Below are 19147 nucleotides of genomic sequence, written 5' to 3'. Positions count from 1 at the left end.
TTGGTGTTAGGAGGAGCATCCAGCTGTAGAAATCTTGCCAGATCAGATTAGGGCCTGGTGCAGCCTCCAGGCTTGCCAGTCCTCAGCCAAACTGTCCAACCCATGCCAGCATGGAAAACAGATGTTGTGGCCATGTTTGTTGCTGTCACCTTTTATTTAGACATAATGTACCTAGGATTATGTTCTTTCATGTGTCCTCCCTTGTTTGGTCCCAGGTCAACTTCGATCCAGCAAACCTATGATCAAAGGTGTTCCAACCACGACCATCCTGTCATAACTATGTATTGCAAGGAAGAGCTCGGTTTCGCTCTCTAATATTTTACAGCATTCAACCTATGCAAGTTAACGTTTGAGAAACAAAATAGGAATTTTGAAAGGAGTTTCTATAAAACTTGTTTTTAAACAGTGAAAGGCTATGGGGGGGGGTCCACCAAAATAAAATAGTAATCAAAGGGATTCATAGATAAGAAATGGTTGAGAAGCCCTGATCTAGAGTGAGCCGAAGCACCACTTTCTTCTGTGCTATTTAGAACATCATCATCATTGTAATCTAACTTATCTGATGATGAAGGAAAATCAGAAAAAAACTTCTATGTTGTCCCTGTATAAATCTTGCACATTGCAACTTAATTTCCCCCATCAATAAGGGCCACTTATGCTTAGGCAGATTTGATGAAGTAGGTGTTCAGGCATCAATTAACAATGGCCATATCCACCTACAATTATTCAAACATCAATTGGAGCTGCCCTTCGTTTAAGGGCTAACAGAACCGTTAGAGAGTCAGACACTGTTCAGGCTTTCCGTGGTCTGAAGCAGAACATTGGTCAAGCTTGAAATGTCACCTTGAAGCTGGGCAAATATGGTACTTAATTAAACTATTTTTACTTTGTTTCATTTCAGTCAGCAGCCCTTATGATCCTTCTACTTTGACCAGATTAATCCAGCCGCCAGGGGTAGAAATCCCTATACTTCCCCCCATCTATCAACAAACCACACAATCTATGATGGGATTTAGGCACTGTTCTCCTCCACGTAAGAAAAAATAATTGTTCTTTATTTTTCCTTATTCTTTAAACCTTTTGTGACCATAATTCTGTTGAAATACACTGCAATTATTTCAATTAATTGTTAAAATTACAAAGAATTTAGTAAAATAACTTTTGCCGTAATCAATCTGATGTTTCGAACATAATTTAACATGAAATTTTGAAGAAATTTAGACAACAGTAAAATGGAAAGTTTGCATCGTAGAATAAAGAACAATTGAGGCAGGTTGGTATCAAAAGGGTTAAAGCAGGGGTCAGCAAACTTCTTGTATCACTGACCCCTTCATAGAAAGAATCATTAATAACCAGTAGACCTCACTCCAGTATGTAAATTTCTAAAATCAAATCAAATAATACAAGGTATTCCAGACAATGAAATTTGGCAAATTTTTAAAAAACTGACAGAATTTTATGTTTATTAATTAATTATGGTATCAAAACAAATAGATTTATAACAAATAGATTTATGACAAAACTTTATTGAAAATGTTCAACATGTGCTCCAGCTGGTATCCCTGTAAATTTCAAATCTATCCTTAACATCGAGAAACACATTTTGAAGCATTTCAGGAATTATCTCCTGCACTGCTGACGGAATGTGTTCTTTAGGTTCAGCTAAACTATTGCTCCATCCTGGGGGTGGACGTAGAGAAAATGACTGCAGCCAAATTGAAAAAAAAGATGTTGTGGACAGATAAGTGGGATCCAACAGGAATGAAAATAAAATTATTAAAAAAAACTATAAAGATTATAAATTATAAACAAAATAAAAAATTTTGTACACTTTCATACATATTAAACATAATAAATATAGAATGGAGAGTGAAAAATTATAAGCATTCTTGTTTTCCAATATATTTACACAAAAGCAGGAGATAAACAAGTACGTCCCTCTTCTATGTAGTCTCCTTCCTTTTCAATGCACTTAACCAGTTGAGCATGTCCCTTAGTGGCTGACGATATGTGCATCTCTGATCACGAGTAGAAGTAGCGGGGGAGCCATGTGTCGAGAGGGATTCTTTGAGGTTTGAATAATTCCCCTCTGGAAGCATGGGTGTTTCGTTCAACATCCTTAAACAACCCTTAGTCAGGGACCTTTTGAGTGTGATGGGTTACCCAACCAGAAGAAAATTCTAAATGGGCCCCACCCGCAAGGTCATGCGCTGTTTATCTTGTTATGAGATCACCATGTCACACACATATGGTTGTGATGCATGTGCCTGGTGTAACCTTATCAGACAGGTAGTCATGATGGGTATACTGGGCTTCATATATTTTACCCCAGTGTCACTCAATAATAATAATAATGATAATAATAATATAATAATAATAATAATAATAATAATAATAACATAGAAAAAATACCTTAGGAATGAGAACCCAGGTTCGAAATTTCCCCAAGACTGGAGGGTATATCAGCCGAAACATTGTTTTAACAACAAACAATATGAGGACAAATATCCATTGAATGTAAATAGGGTTATGCAACTTTTCTCAAGAGACCCTTCAGAAGAACCCCATTTCAACCTCTTGTATTCATGATTGTGATCTATCAAATTAACAGTATTGAACCTAGTTAATTAACAATTTCTCTTTCTAATCACTTTCTGTTAATGAAGGTCAAGAAAGCAATGCATCCGGAGAAGAATTGGGCCTAGGAAGCTCTTCGTCGATTCGTGATTGTTCTATTAGTAGCGAGACTGCTTTGAAAGTACCAGATGCTACTGAGCCAAACTCAAACAGATTTGATGCAGCCACCATGACTGAAGCAACAAGGGCTGAACTAGCGGCAGTTGACCCAGTGAGAGTTGAGCCATTTAGACGGGACTTTGAACCCTCCTATCAGGATGCTATATCCCTACATTCAACCAGCCAATATTCGCCAGCCTTTCATTGCATTCAACAACCCCAAGTGACACAAACAGGCATTGTTCTCCGTAAGTGATCAGCACCAACAAATTAGTTAATCATTGGCTTCTTTTTTTTCTTTTTCACTTCTCTCCCCACCTTCCCCACCCTCACACCCTATTTGTTCTTTTTTGTTTTGTTTCTTTTTTTTTTCTTTTTCGCTGCACATTGTGGCACGTAAAAAGCACCATCCGATCGTGGCCGTTGCCAGCCTCGCCTGGCCCCCGTGCTGGTGGCACGTAAAAAGCACCGTCCGATCGTGGCCGTTTGCCAGCCTCGTCTGGCACGTAAAAAGCACCCACTACACTCACGGAGTGGTTGGCGTTAGGAAGGGCATCCAGCTGTAGAAACACTGCCAGATCAGACTGGGCCTGGTGCAGCCTTCTGGCTTCCCAGACCCCAGTTGAACCGTCCAACCCATGCTAGCATGGAAAGCAGATGCTAAACGATGATGATGATGATGATGATGATTTGTTTTTACTTTACGCCCTTCATCTACACATTCTGTGCTTATTAACAGCCTTCATGTGTGTGTGTATATATATATATATATATATATATATATATATATTTACTCTTTTACTTGTTTTAGTCATTTGACTGTGGCCATGCTGGAACACTGTCTTTAGTCGAGCATATCGACTAGTACTTATTCTATTGGTCTCTTTTGCTGAACCGCTAAGCTATGGGGACATAAACACACCAGCATCAGTTGTCAAGCGATGTTGGGGGGACAAACACAGACACACAAACATACACACACACATATATATATATATACATATTTTCGACGGGCTTCTTCTAGTTTCTGTCTATCAAATCCACTCACAAGGCTTTGGTCAGCCCAAGGCTATAGCAGAAGAGCTGAACCCGGAACTATGTGGTTGGTAAGCAAGCTACTTACCACACAGCCACTCATTCGCCTGTATATATATATATATAGTTTTTAACAGTGGAACTTGAAGCAGATAAAACTATAGAAAATAGCATGTAAAATATTGGGTTAAAAATCTTTGGGAGGAAAAAACTCAAAGGCTACCACCACCACCACCACCACCATCACACTATTACCCTTTCTGTGTCTGACTAAGATTTCATTTCTCCTTTACAGCTCAGTTTGTGCATTATACTCAGCCAATGAACAAGACGAGAAACAGGGAATACGTGTAACAACAGCACTAACCGCATAACCAGTATGAATATATATAAATTCAAAATAAGCAACGGGATATCAAGAGGTGATGCAGTGCAACCATTTGAAGCGGCTCTATTTAATTGAACAATGCAATCATTACACCAATTTAAATGCAGGGCAATCCTCAGTTGCATAAATAAATAAATAGAATTTTTGATCAGTTGGACACATCAATATAATTTTACGCAAAAGCTCTAATAGAGCAAGAAGACTGAAAGTGCCCATGTTGCTACTAATGTAGGACCCCAGACAAATCAATGCACTGATCCCTTTTCCACAATCCCTTCCCTTTTCAAGTAAAACTTGAAAAAGTTAATCAGGGCTTGGCCATAGAGAAAAGTATCTGTCTTCAGCCCTTTCAGTCTGGTCCACTACACAACCTTTTTACGCTAAGGCCATACTGGTACTAGCTGTCCCTTTCTATCTTCCGCTAATTCTAGAAATTTATAGATCTTGCCATGATAGTCAGTTATTATGACCTTGTTTTCTCTGCCTCTCTTCCTTTAACTCTTCAGCATTCAAACTGGCCATGTCCGGCCAAAATATTTAACTTGTTTTATGTTGAAACTGGTCAGATCTGGCCTCTCACCTCAGTCCTACAATGTCATTCTAATACTAAACAACCGCACCAGCAAAATCTCTAAACTACAAGACAATGCATGATTATTTCAAAACAATATAAATAAACAAACATCACATTTGACAGAATAATCTGAACAGAAAAGGGTTAAACTTTCCTCTGTATCTTATACTAGTTGTTGACCAAAGCTTTCTATTAAGGTCCTATTTAATTCTCTCTCTGATGATGAAAGACATCACCACTCTATAGCTGGCTACTGTCCTTTTTCAAGGAAATGCACCATCTGTACATCTAGTCTTGAAACAGGTGTAAGGAACTATTTGCACACTTTCTTACTTCATTCCTTCTCATCATATATACTCACGTAACAACTCAAACTTCGTTTTAATACATGAATATCATAATTTAACTTCATACCAGTTATTTGCCCACTTATATTTCTATTCTATTGTACATTTTTATGTACACATAAAAAAAGAGAATTTGTGTATAAATATATACATATATATATATTGGACTTAAAGTAACATTAATAATGTAAGTATTATCAATGTCATATACATAACATTTCTTTTGCTTGTATACTTATTTGATGTGGGGATAGCCTCCCTAGAAATGTCTTTTCATAATGCCCAAATGTTAAAAACATTGAGCATATATTATATGTGTGTGTGAGTATGTGTGTATATAAATATATATGTGTGTGTGTGTGTGTGCGTGTGAGTGTGTGTGTATACACACTACCTTTAAGATAGCATGTTTTTACATTTGTTTGATATCATTGTATCCTATATTCCTATAATGTTTATGTGTAAGTATGCATATGGTGTGCATGTTGGATGACTGCTGGCAGGACATGCAACACGACTGAAGCTCAAATATGGATAATGGAACGCATAAAGTCAAGCTACAAGATGGAATGCAATCATGTTAAAAGAACGGACAGTTATAAACCAATGAAGAATTACTAGTGAAATACATTTTACCGTTATTTTTATCTTTTACTCATTTGTGAAAAAACATTGTTGGGGAGTAAGGAAAGGAGTTTCAGAAAATTCACATGAGTTAGATTTGTTTCCTCATAACTTTCAAAATAATCGGTATTTTTATACGAAAATTTTGACCAATATTTTTCAGTGTGTGTAGATTACGATTATATCAGAATTTAATATCATCATCATCATCATCATCATCATCATCATCATTTAGCGTCCGTTTTCCGTGCTAGCATGGGTTGGACGGTTCAACTGGGGTCTGGGAAGCCAGAAGGCTGCATCAGGCCCAGTCTGATCTGGCAGTGTTTCTACGGCTGGATGCCCTTCCTAACGCCAACCGCTCCGCGAGTGTAGTGGGTGCTTTTTACGTGCCACCCGCACAGGAGCCAGACGGAGCTGGCAAACGGCCACGAACGGATGGTGCTTTTACGTGCCACCGGCACAGGAGCCAGATGTAGCTGGCAAACGGCCACGAACGGATGGTGCTTTTACGTGCCACTGGCACGGGGGCCAGGCGAGGCTGGCAACGGACACGAACGGATGGTGCTTTTACATACCACCGGCACGGAGGATAGTCGGGGCGGCGGTACAATTGCACACATGCATACTGACACATACCACATTTTTTTGAGGGGTGGGGAGAATTTATTTCACAACAAATCCACTCACAAGGCTTTGATCAGTCCAAAGCTATATTAAAAAAGGACTCCTCATGCAACATGCTGTGTAGTGAAATTGAACCCGAGAACACACAGACTGGGAGCAAGCTTCTTAACCACACAGCCATACCTGTGCCTATGTATACTGCAGGATTTTCAGAACTGGTCAATAAACCTCAGGTACACCTTCCTCACCCCTGAGGAATTCCTTCAGGATCTCATTTCATATGTTTCTGTCCTGACCCTTTATTTTGATTTTTCTCTCAATTTTGCTACACTCTATCAAGGCCTGCCTAATCACAGTTCCCTTATCATTAATTGACCAATTAATCACGATCCACTTTCCATTAGTTAATCACAATTCACATATTGCTAAATAGCCATAACCCATTTCTTACTAATTAATCAACATTCCCCTAATTTTAATTAAGCACAGTCCATCTAGCTATCAATAAGTACTAAACTGAATTAGTCCCCACCCCTAGATTTAGGTAGAAACAGCAGAGTGGTACAATCTACATAGCTATTTATAGGTACCACATAATGGCACAGTCTATCTAGCTGTCAGTAGGTACCATACAATGATACAATCTCCTTGATCCTCTTCCTGTCAATGAAACAAGGACAAACATGTATGAATACACACATGCATACACACTTATATGCAGGCATACATATTCACACATACATACATATATATATGCATACACACACACACACACACACACACACACATGTATATAGTGTTTGAAGTGGTGTACAGATATTGTATATTAAGAAGACGGAAGGAGGCAGTCAAAATTTTGGATAATTCTTTGTTGGCGTTTTCAATCATTCAGTCAAATTCTTCACAGTATAATGCACAAAAAATTTCTTCTACCTTATATTAAGGAATTATCCAAAATTCTGACTGTCTCCTTTTCCTTAATATATATATATATATTATATTATATTATATTATATCATATTATATTATATATATATATAGCACACTAAATCAAAATTCACAATATATATATATAATTAAGAGACAAACCGCTATTTAGTTATTCCATCAATAGTGAAAAGATATTATCTATAATAACCACATAGAAATTAATTAAATATCTTATAATTATTATTCTAAAAATCAAACATTTGATTTGTTTTGAGATTTTTAGAATAATAATTATAAGATATTTAATTAATTTCTATGTGGTTATTATAGATAATATCTTTTCACTATTGATGGAATAACTAAATAGAGGTTTGTGTCTTAATTATATATATATATATATAGATATATATATATAGATCAATAAATGGTGGGATTGTGTTGACTGCACATGGAGAAATGATAAGCGAGGAAAAATTGTAAAAAGGCAGAATGCTAAATTGAAAGAAAATTTTAATGAAAATGGGTGTATGGAAAAAGTTTTTGAAAAATTGATAATATATATATATATATATTAATTCAAACCGGTTTTCGTCATAATGTGACTTTTCAAGAATTGTAAAGAAAAAAATTTTTTTTTAAATGCAAGGAGGGGGAAAAAAGAAAATTACATTGTTTTTAGCAAAAAAATAATAATAAATATATATATATATATATATATATATATATATACATGTGCATGTGTGTGTGTATGTATGTATAAAATTTTTGAAGTGATGTACCATACAGATTTGAAAAAAAATCCAGAACTAACATATATATAAAAGGTATATATTTTCTGTAAAAATATCATTTCTGATGAATCTCTGAAATGAGATGGAGGCACTAAATGATAATTATCCAAAGTTCTGAGATTGGACAAATTGATGTAGATATCTCTGATGAGAGTTGAATAAGGTCCGAAAATCAGTTAAGTCTGTTTTTTTTTTTTTTCAATCTACAGAAAAATAACTAAATTTTCCCTATTTATATAGCTACTATATAAGTTACATATATTCTTTAAGAAAGTCATCAAGATCACAACATCACATTAAATGTTATTAAGCATCGCATTAGATGTTATTAAACAGTCATCGTTTGTTTTGGGGGAAGGCATCAATATCACAACATTGCATTGTATATTTCCTTGTATGAGATGCTGAAAGGTTAATGTTTTCACTGAAGTCATCATCGTTTGTTTGAGAAAGGCATCAACATCACAACATTACTTTTCATCAGTGTAATCCTTATTTGTGTTTGGGAAATGAATCAACATCTCAACATCACATTTTATACTTTTGCGTGTGAAATATTAAAGACATAAAAATTATTTTCTATTAAAAATTGTTTCTTTTTTTCTTGAACTTTTACCAGAAATTTCAGTCACCACATTTACAGACAACTACTGCCACAACTCTACTACGACTACAAACACCACTGCACCACAGCCAACACCAAAACACTATTATAACAATAAGCACCACCAAAACACTACAACCAATGCTGCAACACTACAGCTACAACTGCACTATTATCACCAACACCACCACAACACTATTATAACAACAAGCACCACCCAATACTACAACTAATACTGCAGTACTACAGCAAACACTGCAACACTACAGTTACCGCTACTGCACTGCTATTACCAACTACTACAACTGACAACACCTCCTTTTAAACTATGGTCAATACTGCAACACTATTACTACCAACACCACTACACTACTACAACTAACAGCACCACCACTATACAATAACCAATACTTCTATTAACAACACCACTACAACCAACACAGCAATACTACAACCAATGCTGCAACACTACAGCTACCACAACTGCACTATTATCACCAACACCACCACGACACTATAACGAACACCACAGCACAACACTATTATAACAACAAGCACCACCACTACACTACAACTAATACTGCAGTACTACAGCAAACACTGCAACACTACAGTTACCGCTACTGCACTGCTATTACCAACTACTACAACTGACAACACCTCCTTTTAAACTATGGCCAATACTGCAACACTATTACTACCAACACCACCACTATACAATAACCAATACTGCAGCAATACTTCTATTAACAACACCACTACAACTAATAAAATCACCATTATACTATAACCAATACTGCAGCAATACTACTACTAACAACACCACTAAAACTAAGAACACTACCACAACACTGGAGTACTGCAACCAACACTGTAACACTACAGCTACCGCTACTGTACTACAGCTACACCCTCAATTCTGGGAAGAGGGTATTTTCAAGTTAAAGGAAAGATGGAGATGCAGTGTGCAACAAAATGGTTCATATTTGGTTGATTAAAAATGTAATGGCAAGTATTTATTGACCTTTTTCTTTCCTTTAAAATTGGCACAAACTTTCCGGACAACAGGAGTGGCTGTGTGGTAAGTAGCTTGTCTACCAACCACATGGTTCCGGGTTCAGTCCCACTGCGTGGCACCTTGGGCAAATATCTTCTACTATAGCCTCGGGCTGACCAAAGCCTTGTGAGTGGATTTGGTAAACGGAAACTGAAAGAAGCCCGTCGTATATATGTATATATGTGTGTGTGTGCGTGTGTGTGTGTCTGTGTTTGTCCCCCTAGCATTGCTTGACAACCGATGCTGGTGTGTTTATGTCCCCGTTACTTGGCGGTTCGGCGAAGGAGACCGATAGAATAAGTACTGGGCTTACAAAAGAATAAGTTCCGGGGTCGAGTTGCTCGACTAAAGGTGGTGCTCCAGCATGGCCGCAGTCAAATTACTGAAACAAGTAAAAGAGAGTAAAGAGTAACCCAAAATATATGTTTCTCTCTCCATCATCTCTTGGCAACCACTAAGCATTTCGCTCAGCGTACTAATGACTTGCCAGCTCACTTAATAATAACAATAATCCTTTCTACTCTAGGCACAACGCCTGAAATTTTGAAGGAGGGGACTAGTCAATTATATCAACCCCAGTACTCAACTGGTATTTATTTTATCGACCCCGAAAGGATGAAAGGCAAAATTGGCCTCAGCAAAATTTGAACTCAGAACATCAAGACGGACAAAATCCTGCCTTAATAATAATGGTTTCAAATTTTGGTACAAGACAAGCAAGTTCATGCTACAGGCTAAGTCAATTACACTGACGCCAGTGCATAACTGGTACTTATTTTATCGACCCCGAAAGGATGAAAGGCAAAATTGGCCTCAGCAAAATTTGAACTCAGAACATCAAGGCGGACAAAATCCTGCCTTAATAATAATGGTTTCAAATTTTGGTACAAGACAAGCAAGTTCATGCTACAGGCTAAGTCAATTACACTGACGCCAGTGCATAACTGGTACTTATTTTATTATCGATCCTGAAAGGATGAAAGCCAAAGTCAACCTTGGTGGAATTTGAACTCAGAATGTAAGGACAGACGAAATGCTGCTAAGTATTCTGCCAGCTCCGCCGCTTAATAATCACCATCATTCATCATTTAACGTCCGCTTTCCATGCTGGCATGGGTTGGATGATTTGACTGAGGACTGGCAGACCAGATGACTGTACCAGGCTCCAATTTGATCTGGCAGAGTTTCTACACCTGGATGCCCTTCTTAATATCAACCACTCCGAGAGTGTAGTGGGTGCTTTTACATGCCCATCTGGCGATACTGGCAACGGCCACGCTCGAAATGGTGTTTTTTATGTGCCACCTGCACAGGAGTCAGTTCAGTGCCACTGGCAATGACCTCACTCAAATGTTTTGTTCACGTGCCAGTAAGGCGACGCTGGTAACGATCACGCTCAAATGGTGCCTTTTACATGCCACCGGCACAGAAGCCAGACAGCTACTCTGGCAGTGATCCCGCTCAGATGGAGCTGTTAGCGCTCCACTGGCACGGGTGCCAGTCGTCGAATTTGGTTCGATTTCGAATTCAATTTTGATTTCACTTGCCTTAACAGGTTTTCGCAAGCAGAGTTTTGTGTCCAAAGAAGGAAAGGTATGCATAAGAGGGCCGGCTACATCCCTGGTAAAGGCCATGGGTTAATAATAATAATAATAATAATAATACAAAAAACAGAGACGAGAATTTCTAGAAAACAAAATTTTAATTTATTCACTCTGAACTCTACAGTGGGTGTATATATAATACCAGAATGTTGTGATAAAAATTAAGAGAAGAATAAACACTGTTTTTGTATAAAATATTAGAGAAACGAAAATACTTGTGGTTTTGTGTTTCATTACTAGGTTCAAGGTTGCTGTGCTAGGTGATGGCATAAAAAAAAATTGCAGTCATTCTGGGTAGCAATGTGTGCATGTCTCTATATATATGTGTGTGTGTGTGTGTATATAGATTATATATATAATCCTTTTATTGACCAGACTATTGGATGTTGTTATATATCGCTGGTCACAATGCGCTTTGCATCGGTTTAGCTTTTGGGTGATGACACTCTGTTGGCTAGGTGATCAGGCCAACATTTCCCCTGACCAGAACGGTCATCCCCTTGCAGTATTACCCGTTCACAGCAGAGTCCACTGGAGCAATGTAAAATGAAGGGTATTGCTCAAGAACACAACCCACTGTCCAGTCTGGGAATCAACCCCATGATCTAGTGATCATGCATCCAAGACTCTGACTACTTGGTCATCTGCTTTCACATTATATATATATATATTAATCAATGAAATTCCAACTTTTTATTATTTGCAATATTGAAATAAACTAGTACTTTCATGTGTTACACAATCTTCAGGTTTATGTAGTGACATTTGTATTCCACAATTGATAACTATTGTCAATTGTGGAACATGATTGTCACTACATAAACCTGAAGATTGTGTAACACATGAAAGTACTAGTTTATTTCAATATTGCAAAAATTGCAAATATAATGTGAAAATTAGACTAAGTTCGAATTTCTGTAATTAATATATTCTTTTCCTCACAATCATAAAAACTCTTTATATATATATATATATATATATAGAAAGAGAAACCATATATATATATATATATATATATATTGGGTTTCCAGATAAATTTCTTTGTTTCTTTCCAATGATATTTGAATTAACACAGAAAATATTTTTATTGTGGTGTTTCGTGAGGTTCTTTGTGTAGCTGTACTCTTCCAACAACTTTTGTTTGTTTTTGAAATTTGAATAAATTTTCCCTCTTTCCAGACATATGACGATGAAGTATTTAGGAAAAAAAACAAGAAAAAAAATGTTAGCATTTTTGACCCCTGCTTCTTGCTCTTAATCAAGGTTCCAAAACTACCAAAAGCCATCCGAGACATTTGTGTTGTGTATGGAGAAAATAGTTATGGGTGGGGGGGAGAACTGCACAGAAATGGTTTTCATTTCACTCTTGAAGGGGAAAGTTAATTTCACAAACTCTCTGTGTTCCAGCCAACCTGTTCAGTCCAATGAGGTCTGCTTGAAGCTCATCTGCAAGGATCCAGGCCATTCCAATAGGAAATTAGCCCAGCAGATGGGATGACTTATGGTACCATCACCTTCACTTGATAGAATTAAAATAAATGGAAAAAACAAAACAAATTTATCCGTCAACCCAATATATATATCAATGTACATATAAATACATATATAAGCATGGTCTTTACACCAGTTTATTTTTTTATACCAAGCTGCAAGGGTTAGGTGAATATATTAAAATGCTGTTTTTATAGGTGGATGCCTTTCCATAAAAACAACCTTGCCCGGACTTGTGCCTGGGAGGGTGGCTTTCTGGATGCAATCCCATGGTCAGTCTTGTGACCAAAGGGGGTCTCAGATTTATATATATACATACACATCCTTACATGTTTTTCAGACCAGAGATCTCTTCTTTTACATGTGTTAGATAAAAAATAAATGGATAATTTGTAGACACATGAGAAAACAACATTAGTGATAGCTTGCAAATGCAAACAAACATATATATGCTTTTATATATATATATATAAAAGGCGCATGGTTCAATGGTTAGAATGTCGAGCTGACGACTGTGAGCTCGAATCCCGGACCAGGCTGCGTGTTGTGTTCTGGAGCAAGACACTTCATTTTCACGTTGCTCCAGTTCACTCAGGTGTAGAAACGAGTTGCGATGTCACAGGTGCCAAGCCGTATTGGCCTTTGCCTTTCCCTTGGATAACATCAGTGGTGTGGAGAGGGAAGGCCGGTATGCATGGGCGACTGGTCTTTCATAAAAACAACCTTGCCCGGACTTGTGCCTGGGAGGGTGGCTTTCTGGATGCAATCCCATGGTCAGTCTTGTGACCAAAGGGGGTCTCAGATTTATATATATACATACACATGCTTTTATATATAAATACATGCGTGTGTGTGTGTGTGTTTATCTATAGGCACAGGCATGGCTGTGTGAGAAGTTTGGTTTCCAACCATGTGGTTCCAGGTTCAATCCTACTGTGCGCTACCTTGGGCAAGTGTCTTCTACAATAGGTCCAAGCTGACCAAAGCCTTGTGTGTGGATTTGGTGTACGTGTGTCCATGTAAATGAGTGTCATTGTCATACAAACAGTGTCGTTCATTTCCAATATTTAGTAGAAACATGCCTGGTCATGGGGCAATATCAGTTTCCTTGGCAACAGGAAAGGTATCCAGCTACAGAGAAACCTGTCTCAATAGACCTACATCTAACCCATGCAAACATAGAAAAGTGGATGTTAAAACAATGATGATATATACATATCTACACACATACAAACATGTATATATATAATGACAGATGACATGGCTGAAACAACAGACTGTAGAAACAGATGCTCAATGCTCAGGTCAAGAGTTCAAACCCTGAAGTCAGCAGTGCGTTTCTTCCCATGGAAATGGGTAAGAGAGAGAGGATAGAATAAGTACCAGTTTTATACCACGGTTTAAAAGCAATAAACCATATAAGAGAGGCTGTGGTAAGTAGCTTGCTTACAAACCACATGGTTCCGGGTTCAGTCCCACTGCATAGCATCTTGGGCAAGTGTCTTCTACTATAGCCTCGGGCCAACCAAAGCCTTCTGAGTGGATTTGGTAGATGGAAACTGAAAGAAGCCTGTCGTGTATATACTGTGCAACACTGAACCCACTCAAAACAAATCCACACACAAGAAGCTCCAGAACTTTTGATTGTAAGGTGCCTTAGTCAGCCCCAAGTAAATTCCATACACATGTGTGTGTATATATATATGTGTGTGTGTGGAGGCGAGTGGTTAGGGTGTCAGCATCATGATCGTAAGATTGTGGTTTCGATTCCCTGACCGGGCGACGCGTTGTGTTCTTGAGCAAAACACTTCATTTCACGTTGCTCCAGTCCACTCAGCTGGCAAAAATGAGTAATGCTGCGAAACACATACACCACAGAAACTGGGCCCATGAGCCTGGCTAGGCTTTAGAAGGGTGCATTTATTTTATATATATATATATAGTCAGCCACAAGTAAATTCCATACACATGTGTGTGTGTGGAGGCGAGTGGTTAGGGTGTCAGCATCATGATCGTAAGATTGTGGTTTCGATTCCCTGACCGGGAGATGTGTTGTGTTCTTGAGCAAAACACTTCATTTCACGTTGCTCCAGTCCACTCAGCTGGCAAAAATGAGTAATGCTGCGAAACACATACACCACAGAAACTGGGCCCATGAGCCTGGCTAGGCTTTAGAAGGGTGCATTTATTTTATATATATATATATAGTCAGCCACAAGTAAATTCCATACACACAGAGTGCATCAGTTTTTTTGAGGACACCTCTTCCAAGAGTTCTAATCCTAAATTAATTTTTTAACCTTACTTTTCAGCTAAGTTCCCAGCAACTGTGATGGTTTCGGGAGCCATGAGCAACAAGAGGTGTGTCATGTTGCAAGGCCCTGGATCGAGGGGTTACACAACAGAAGACTATACGTCTTCCAACAAAAACTCTGCACTGTGTCACAAGGCTAGGATAACCCAACCGTGGATGCGTGCCATCTCTATGATCATGTCCTCCGAGGCACATTGCCTTCTAGCTCCCCAGCCCTCACTCCACTGTACTATTATTACATATGGGGTATATTCGAGGGGTCAGTCAGCACCCCTATATAATCTCCCGAGTCTGCAATAACCAGTGTTATGTCCTAAATTGATAAGGATCATCTGATTCGGACATGTCAATGCTTCCAACCCCTTACTGAAGCAACCATTGATACTAAAAGAGAACTCAGTGAATAGGTGAGATAAAGGGATTCTCAAGATTATTTCTACCAATTTGTTTTCAAAGACAGCTTTTCTTCCAAGAGCTATCTCTCTTTTCCTAAATTCATACAAATAACCACAAAAAAATTGACATACCCTGTGTATGTTTATTTATATATATACACACACACACACACACATATATATATATGTGGAGGCGCAATGGCCCAGTGGTTAGGGCAGCAGACTCGCGGTTTCGATTCCAAGGCCGGGCGTTGTGAGTGTTTATTGAGCGAAAACACCTAAAAAGCTCCATGATGCTCCAGCAGGGGGTGGTGATCCCTGCTGTACTCTTTCTTCTGTTGGCCTGCTCGCTTAGCCAATGGGGTAGCGTTATTCGAAGGCTAAAACAATGCGAATGCATTGTGACCAGCGATGTGTAACATCTGATGGTCTGGTTGGTCACGTGACACATATATATAATTATTTGGACTTTGGGTAGGTTTAGTAGTATGCTGATCAAAGCACTTTCACCGTTTAGGCTACCTGATGTCATCCACAGTTGATTTGTCATTGGATCCATATATACCTGCATACATACACCTACCCTGACACTTGAGTGTGTCCAACTGTTAAACTCTCACCCAAACCTATGTAGGTGGAGCCCTCATTCATTTATTACCCGTTAAATCTCAGATTATGATTGTATTGCAATCTCCAGAAAGAAAGCATCTTTCGTTGCGAGGATTAAAAATGCCACACCCAACCAAACATCCACCACCACAATTCCAACAGAGGCAACCCTTACATGGTCATTCAGCCTGCTAGACACATCAGTCAAATCTTTCTCAAAAGTAAACCCTATCCTCTTAAAACTGTTCACATGCTCAATAAAATGTTTTTTTATCTTTTACCCATTTCAATCACTGAAGTGAGGCCATGCTGGGGCACCACCTTGGATCCATACAACACAATAATCAGATACATCAATTAATGCTAAGTGTTGGCAGCCCTACTGTAACTGTAATTTCAAGCCCAATAATCTGTTAGAAAAAGCAGCCAAATCTCCCCTCAAGCAATATCCTGATTTAAAGAGAAAGGAAAAATAGACAATGCCCTCCATAAAACCTTAAAAAAGGTAACAGGTTGGTCATAACCAGCAAACATCTCTGATCATAGGTCTGTTGGTGTTAAATATTAAGTGATCATGTATGAAATTTGTAGTAAGGTATATGGTAAACTTTGACAGCTGCTCATTTTGTGCCATTATTATATTTTAACAATCTTTTTTTGTTAGAAAGCTGACACTAACTCATTTTGTGCTTTGTAAAATATTTATAAATCGTTTTCTGCTATTTTTGTTTAGAGATGGATAAGTTGGAAAGCAGTACAGTTTTGAAATATGAGCTCTTCCTTGGAAAACAGGATCACAGACAGCTCAGAATATTAATGGAGTATTTCATTCTAATGTTATTATTATGCAGCAGACAATATCAATTGGTTTGCAAAATTTCGTTCTGGTAACTTTGACCTCACAAATGAGAACCGCGGTTGATCAGAAACAAAAGTGGATAATGATGAACTAAAAGCCACCGTCGAGTCAGATCCATCTCAAAGTGCCTGTGAATTATCGCTGTTGTTTGGTGTTAGCAAGCAAACAATATTGACTCACCTAGTTCAAATCGGTAAATTGAAAAAGTTGGATAAGTGGGTTCCACATGAATGCAATGAAAATCAGAAACAGCAACATTTGGAAGCCTGCGATATGCAACTTTCTCGTCACAAAAATGAATCATTTTTGAATCGAATTGTAACACGTGATGAGAAATGGATCCAATACAACAACCGTAAACGTTCAGCACAATGGTTGGACAAAAACAAGCCACCAAAACAGTCCAAAAAGCAAAATTCATCAAAAGAAGCTGATGGTGTGTGTTTGGTGGTCTGGCACAGGTGTGATCCATTATGATTTCATTAAACCTGGCTCAACTATACTGTTGCCAACTGGACCAAATGATGCAGAAACTTACAAAAACCAGCCTAGATTAGTCAACAGACCCACTATTTTATAGCAAGACAACACCAGATCACACATTGCAAAAATGACATTGGTGAAACTACAGGAGTTGGAATCGGAAGTTCTCCATCATCCACCATACTCAGCTGATCTTGCCCACCACTGACTACCACTTCTTCCAGAATTCGGATAACTTTTTGATAGAAAAAAAATTTAATCCCAACAATGCTGTAAAACAGGCTTCCAAGAGTTTATTGACTCTAGATGCCAGGCTTTTACAGTTCCGGGCTGGACAAGCTACCACTGAAATGCCAAGTGTATTGACAATATGGGTGCTGCATACTTTGATGAAGAAAACTATTCTTTGTATTTATAAAACATTGGCTAACTTTTTTCTTTTCTACAAATTTCATACTTGACCTAATAACATCATCATCATCATCACTACCATAAGCTAACAACAGAGCCTCAGAGTGGTTGTTCAAACCTGCTAAAGACAACAGCCAAATCTTTCCCCCGCAAAATTACACCCTTCCCACTTGAACACTGACTAATGTAGCCCTAGGTACACTGAGCCTGAAACACCCCAGATCACTTGGATCTGTTGTGTAAAGCCTTACCTAGGACTAAATATCAACAGAAACATGGTTAAGTGCCCCCTCATGGCCACAATTAGTTTTCCTTTCTAAGAGTATTATGCATGTGTACTATCATCATCATCATCAAGGTGGTGAACTGGTAGAATCAAAGTACTTAGCATTTTTTCTATGAATCTTTTTATTCCGAGTTCAAATCCAAGCAAAGCTGACTTTACCTCTCATCCTCTCAGGGTCGATAAAATAAAGTACGAGTCAAGTACATGCACCCTCATTCATCAATGGTCAATCTGTGATGACACAGGTCAGCAATCGGCCAAAGATTCAGCTTGTATCACAAAAGCATGCCCCAGTGACCACCCAAAATGCCCTGACCGTCACTTGGGTTTACATGACGGTGCTGCAAGGCTGTGCTTTTTGGGGTTATTTTGAATATGGATTTACACACCTGTGCTCGTCAACACAGAACCAGTGAAGAGAAAAAAATACGAAGGCGTTTGATAACAAATGTACTGTCTTCAGGAAAAAGTAAAAATGATTCAAGAAACGTGATGACGGAAGCATCGCTTCTGTGAGCCACAGGATTGGTATCAATGAATCGACCATTTGTTTGATAACGATAGGCATCTGATCCTAACGATGTAGGTGAGTGAATGCTCTACAAGAGAACTTTGGTGCTATAATTCTGATACTCTCTCTCTCTCTCTCTTTTACTTGTTTCAGTCATTTGACTGCGGCCATGCTGGAGCACCGCCTTTAAACGAGCAAATCGACCCCGGGACTTATTCTTTTGTAAGCCTAGTACTTATTTTATCGGTCTCTTTTGCCGAACCGCTAAGTAACGGAGACATAAACACACCAGCATCAGTTGTCAAGCAATGCTAGGGGGACAAACACAGACACACACATATATACGACAGTCTCCGCCTACCAAATCCACTCACAAGGCTTTGGTCGGCCCGGGGCTATAGTAGAAGACACTTGCCCAAGGTGCCACGCAGTGGGACTGAACCCGGAACCATGTGGTTGGTAAACAAGCTA

The 19147-nt window shown here is 38.4% G+C and overlaps 1 protein-coding gene across 1 annotated transcript in view; it reads left to right on the top strand.

The window, feature by feature from the left end:
- The window catches only part of LOC115224755, a 31797-nt gene extending 26626 nt beyond the window's left edge, over nucleotides 1-5171 (top strand). The window contains exons 14-16 of the mRNA XM_029795650.2: nucleotides 902-1033; nucleotides 2667-2984; nucleotides 4067-5171. Of these exons, the coding sequence (XP_029651510.1) occupies nucleotides 902-1033; nucleotides 2667-2984; nucleotides 4067-4125 (509 nt within the window). The 3' untranslated portion in view covers nucleotides 4126-5171. The remainder of the gene's footprint in view (nucleotides 1-901; nucleotides 1034-2666; nucleotides 2985-4066) is intronic.
- Nucleotides 5172-19147: the final 13976 nt, after the last annotated feature.

The sequence above is a fragment of the Octopus sinensis genome, linkage group LG26, assembly GCF_006345805.1.
Source record: "Octopus sinensis linkage group LG26, ASM634580v1, whole genome shotgun sequence".
Classification (NCBI taxonomy): domain Eukaryota; kingdom Metazoa; phylum Mollusca; class Cephalopoda; order Octopoda; family Octopodidae; genus Octopus; species Octopus sinensis.
The sequence above is the reverse complement of the archived record's forward strand: the minus strand, read 5'-3'. Positions and strand labels throughout refer to the sequence as shown.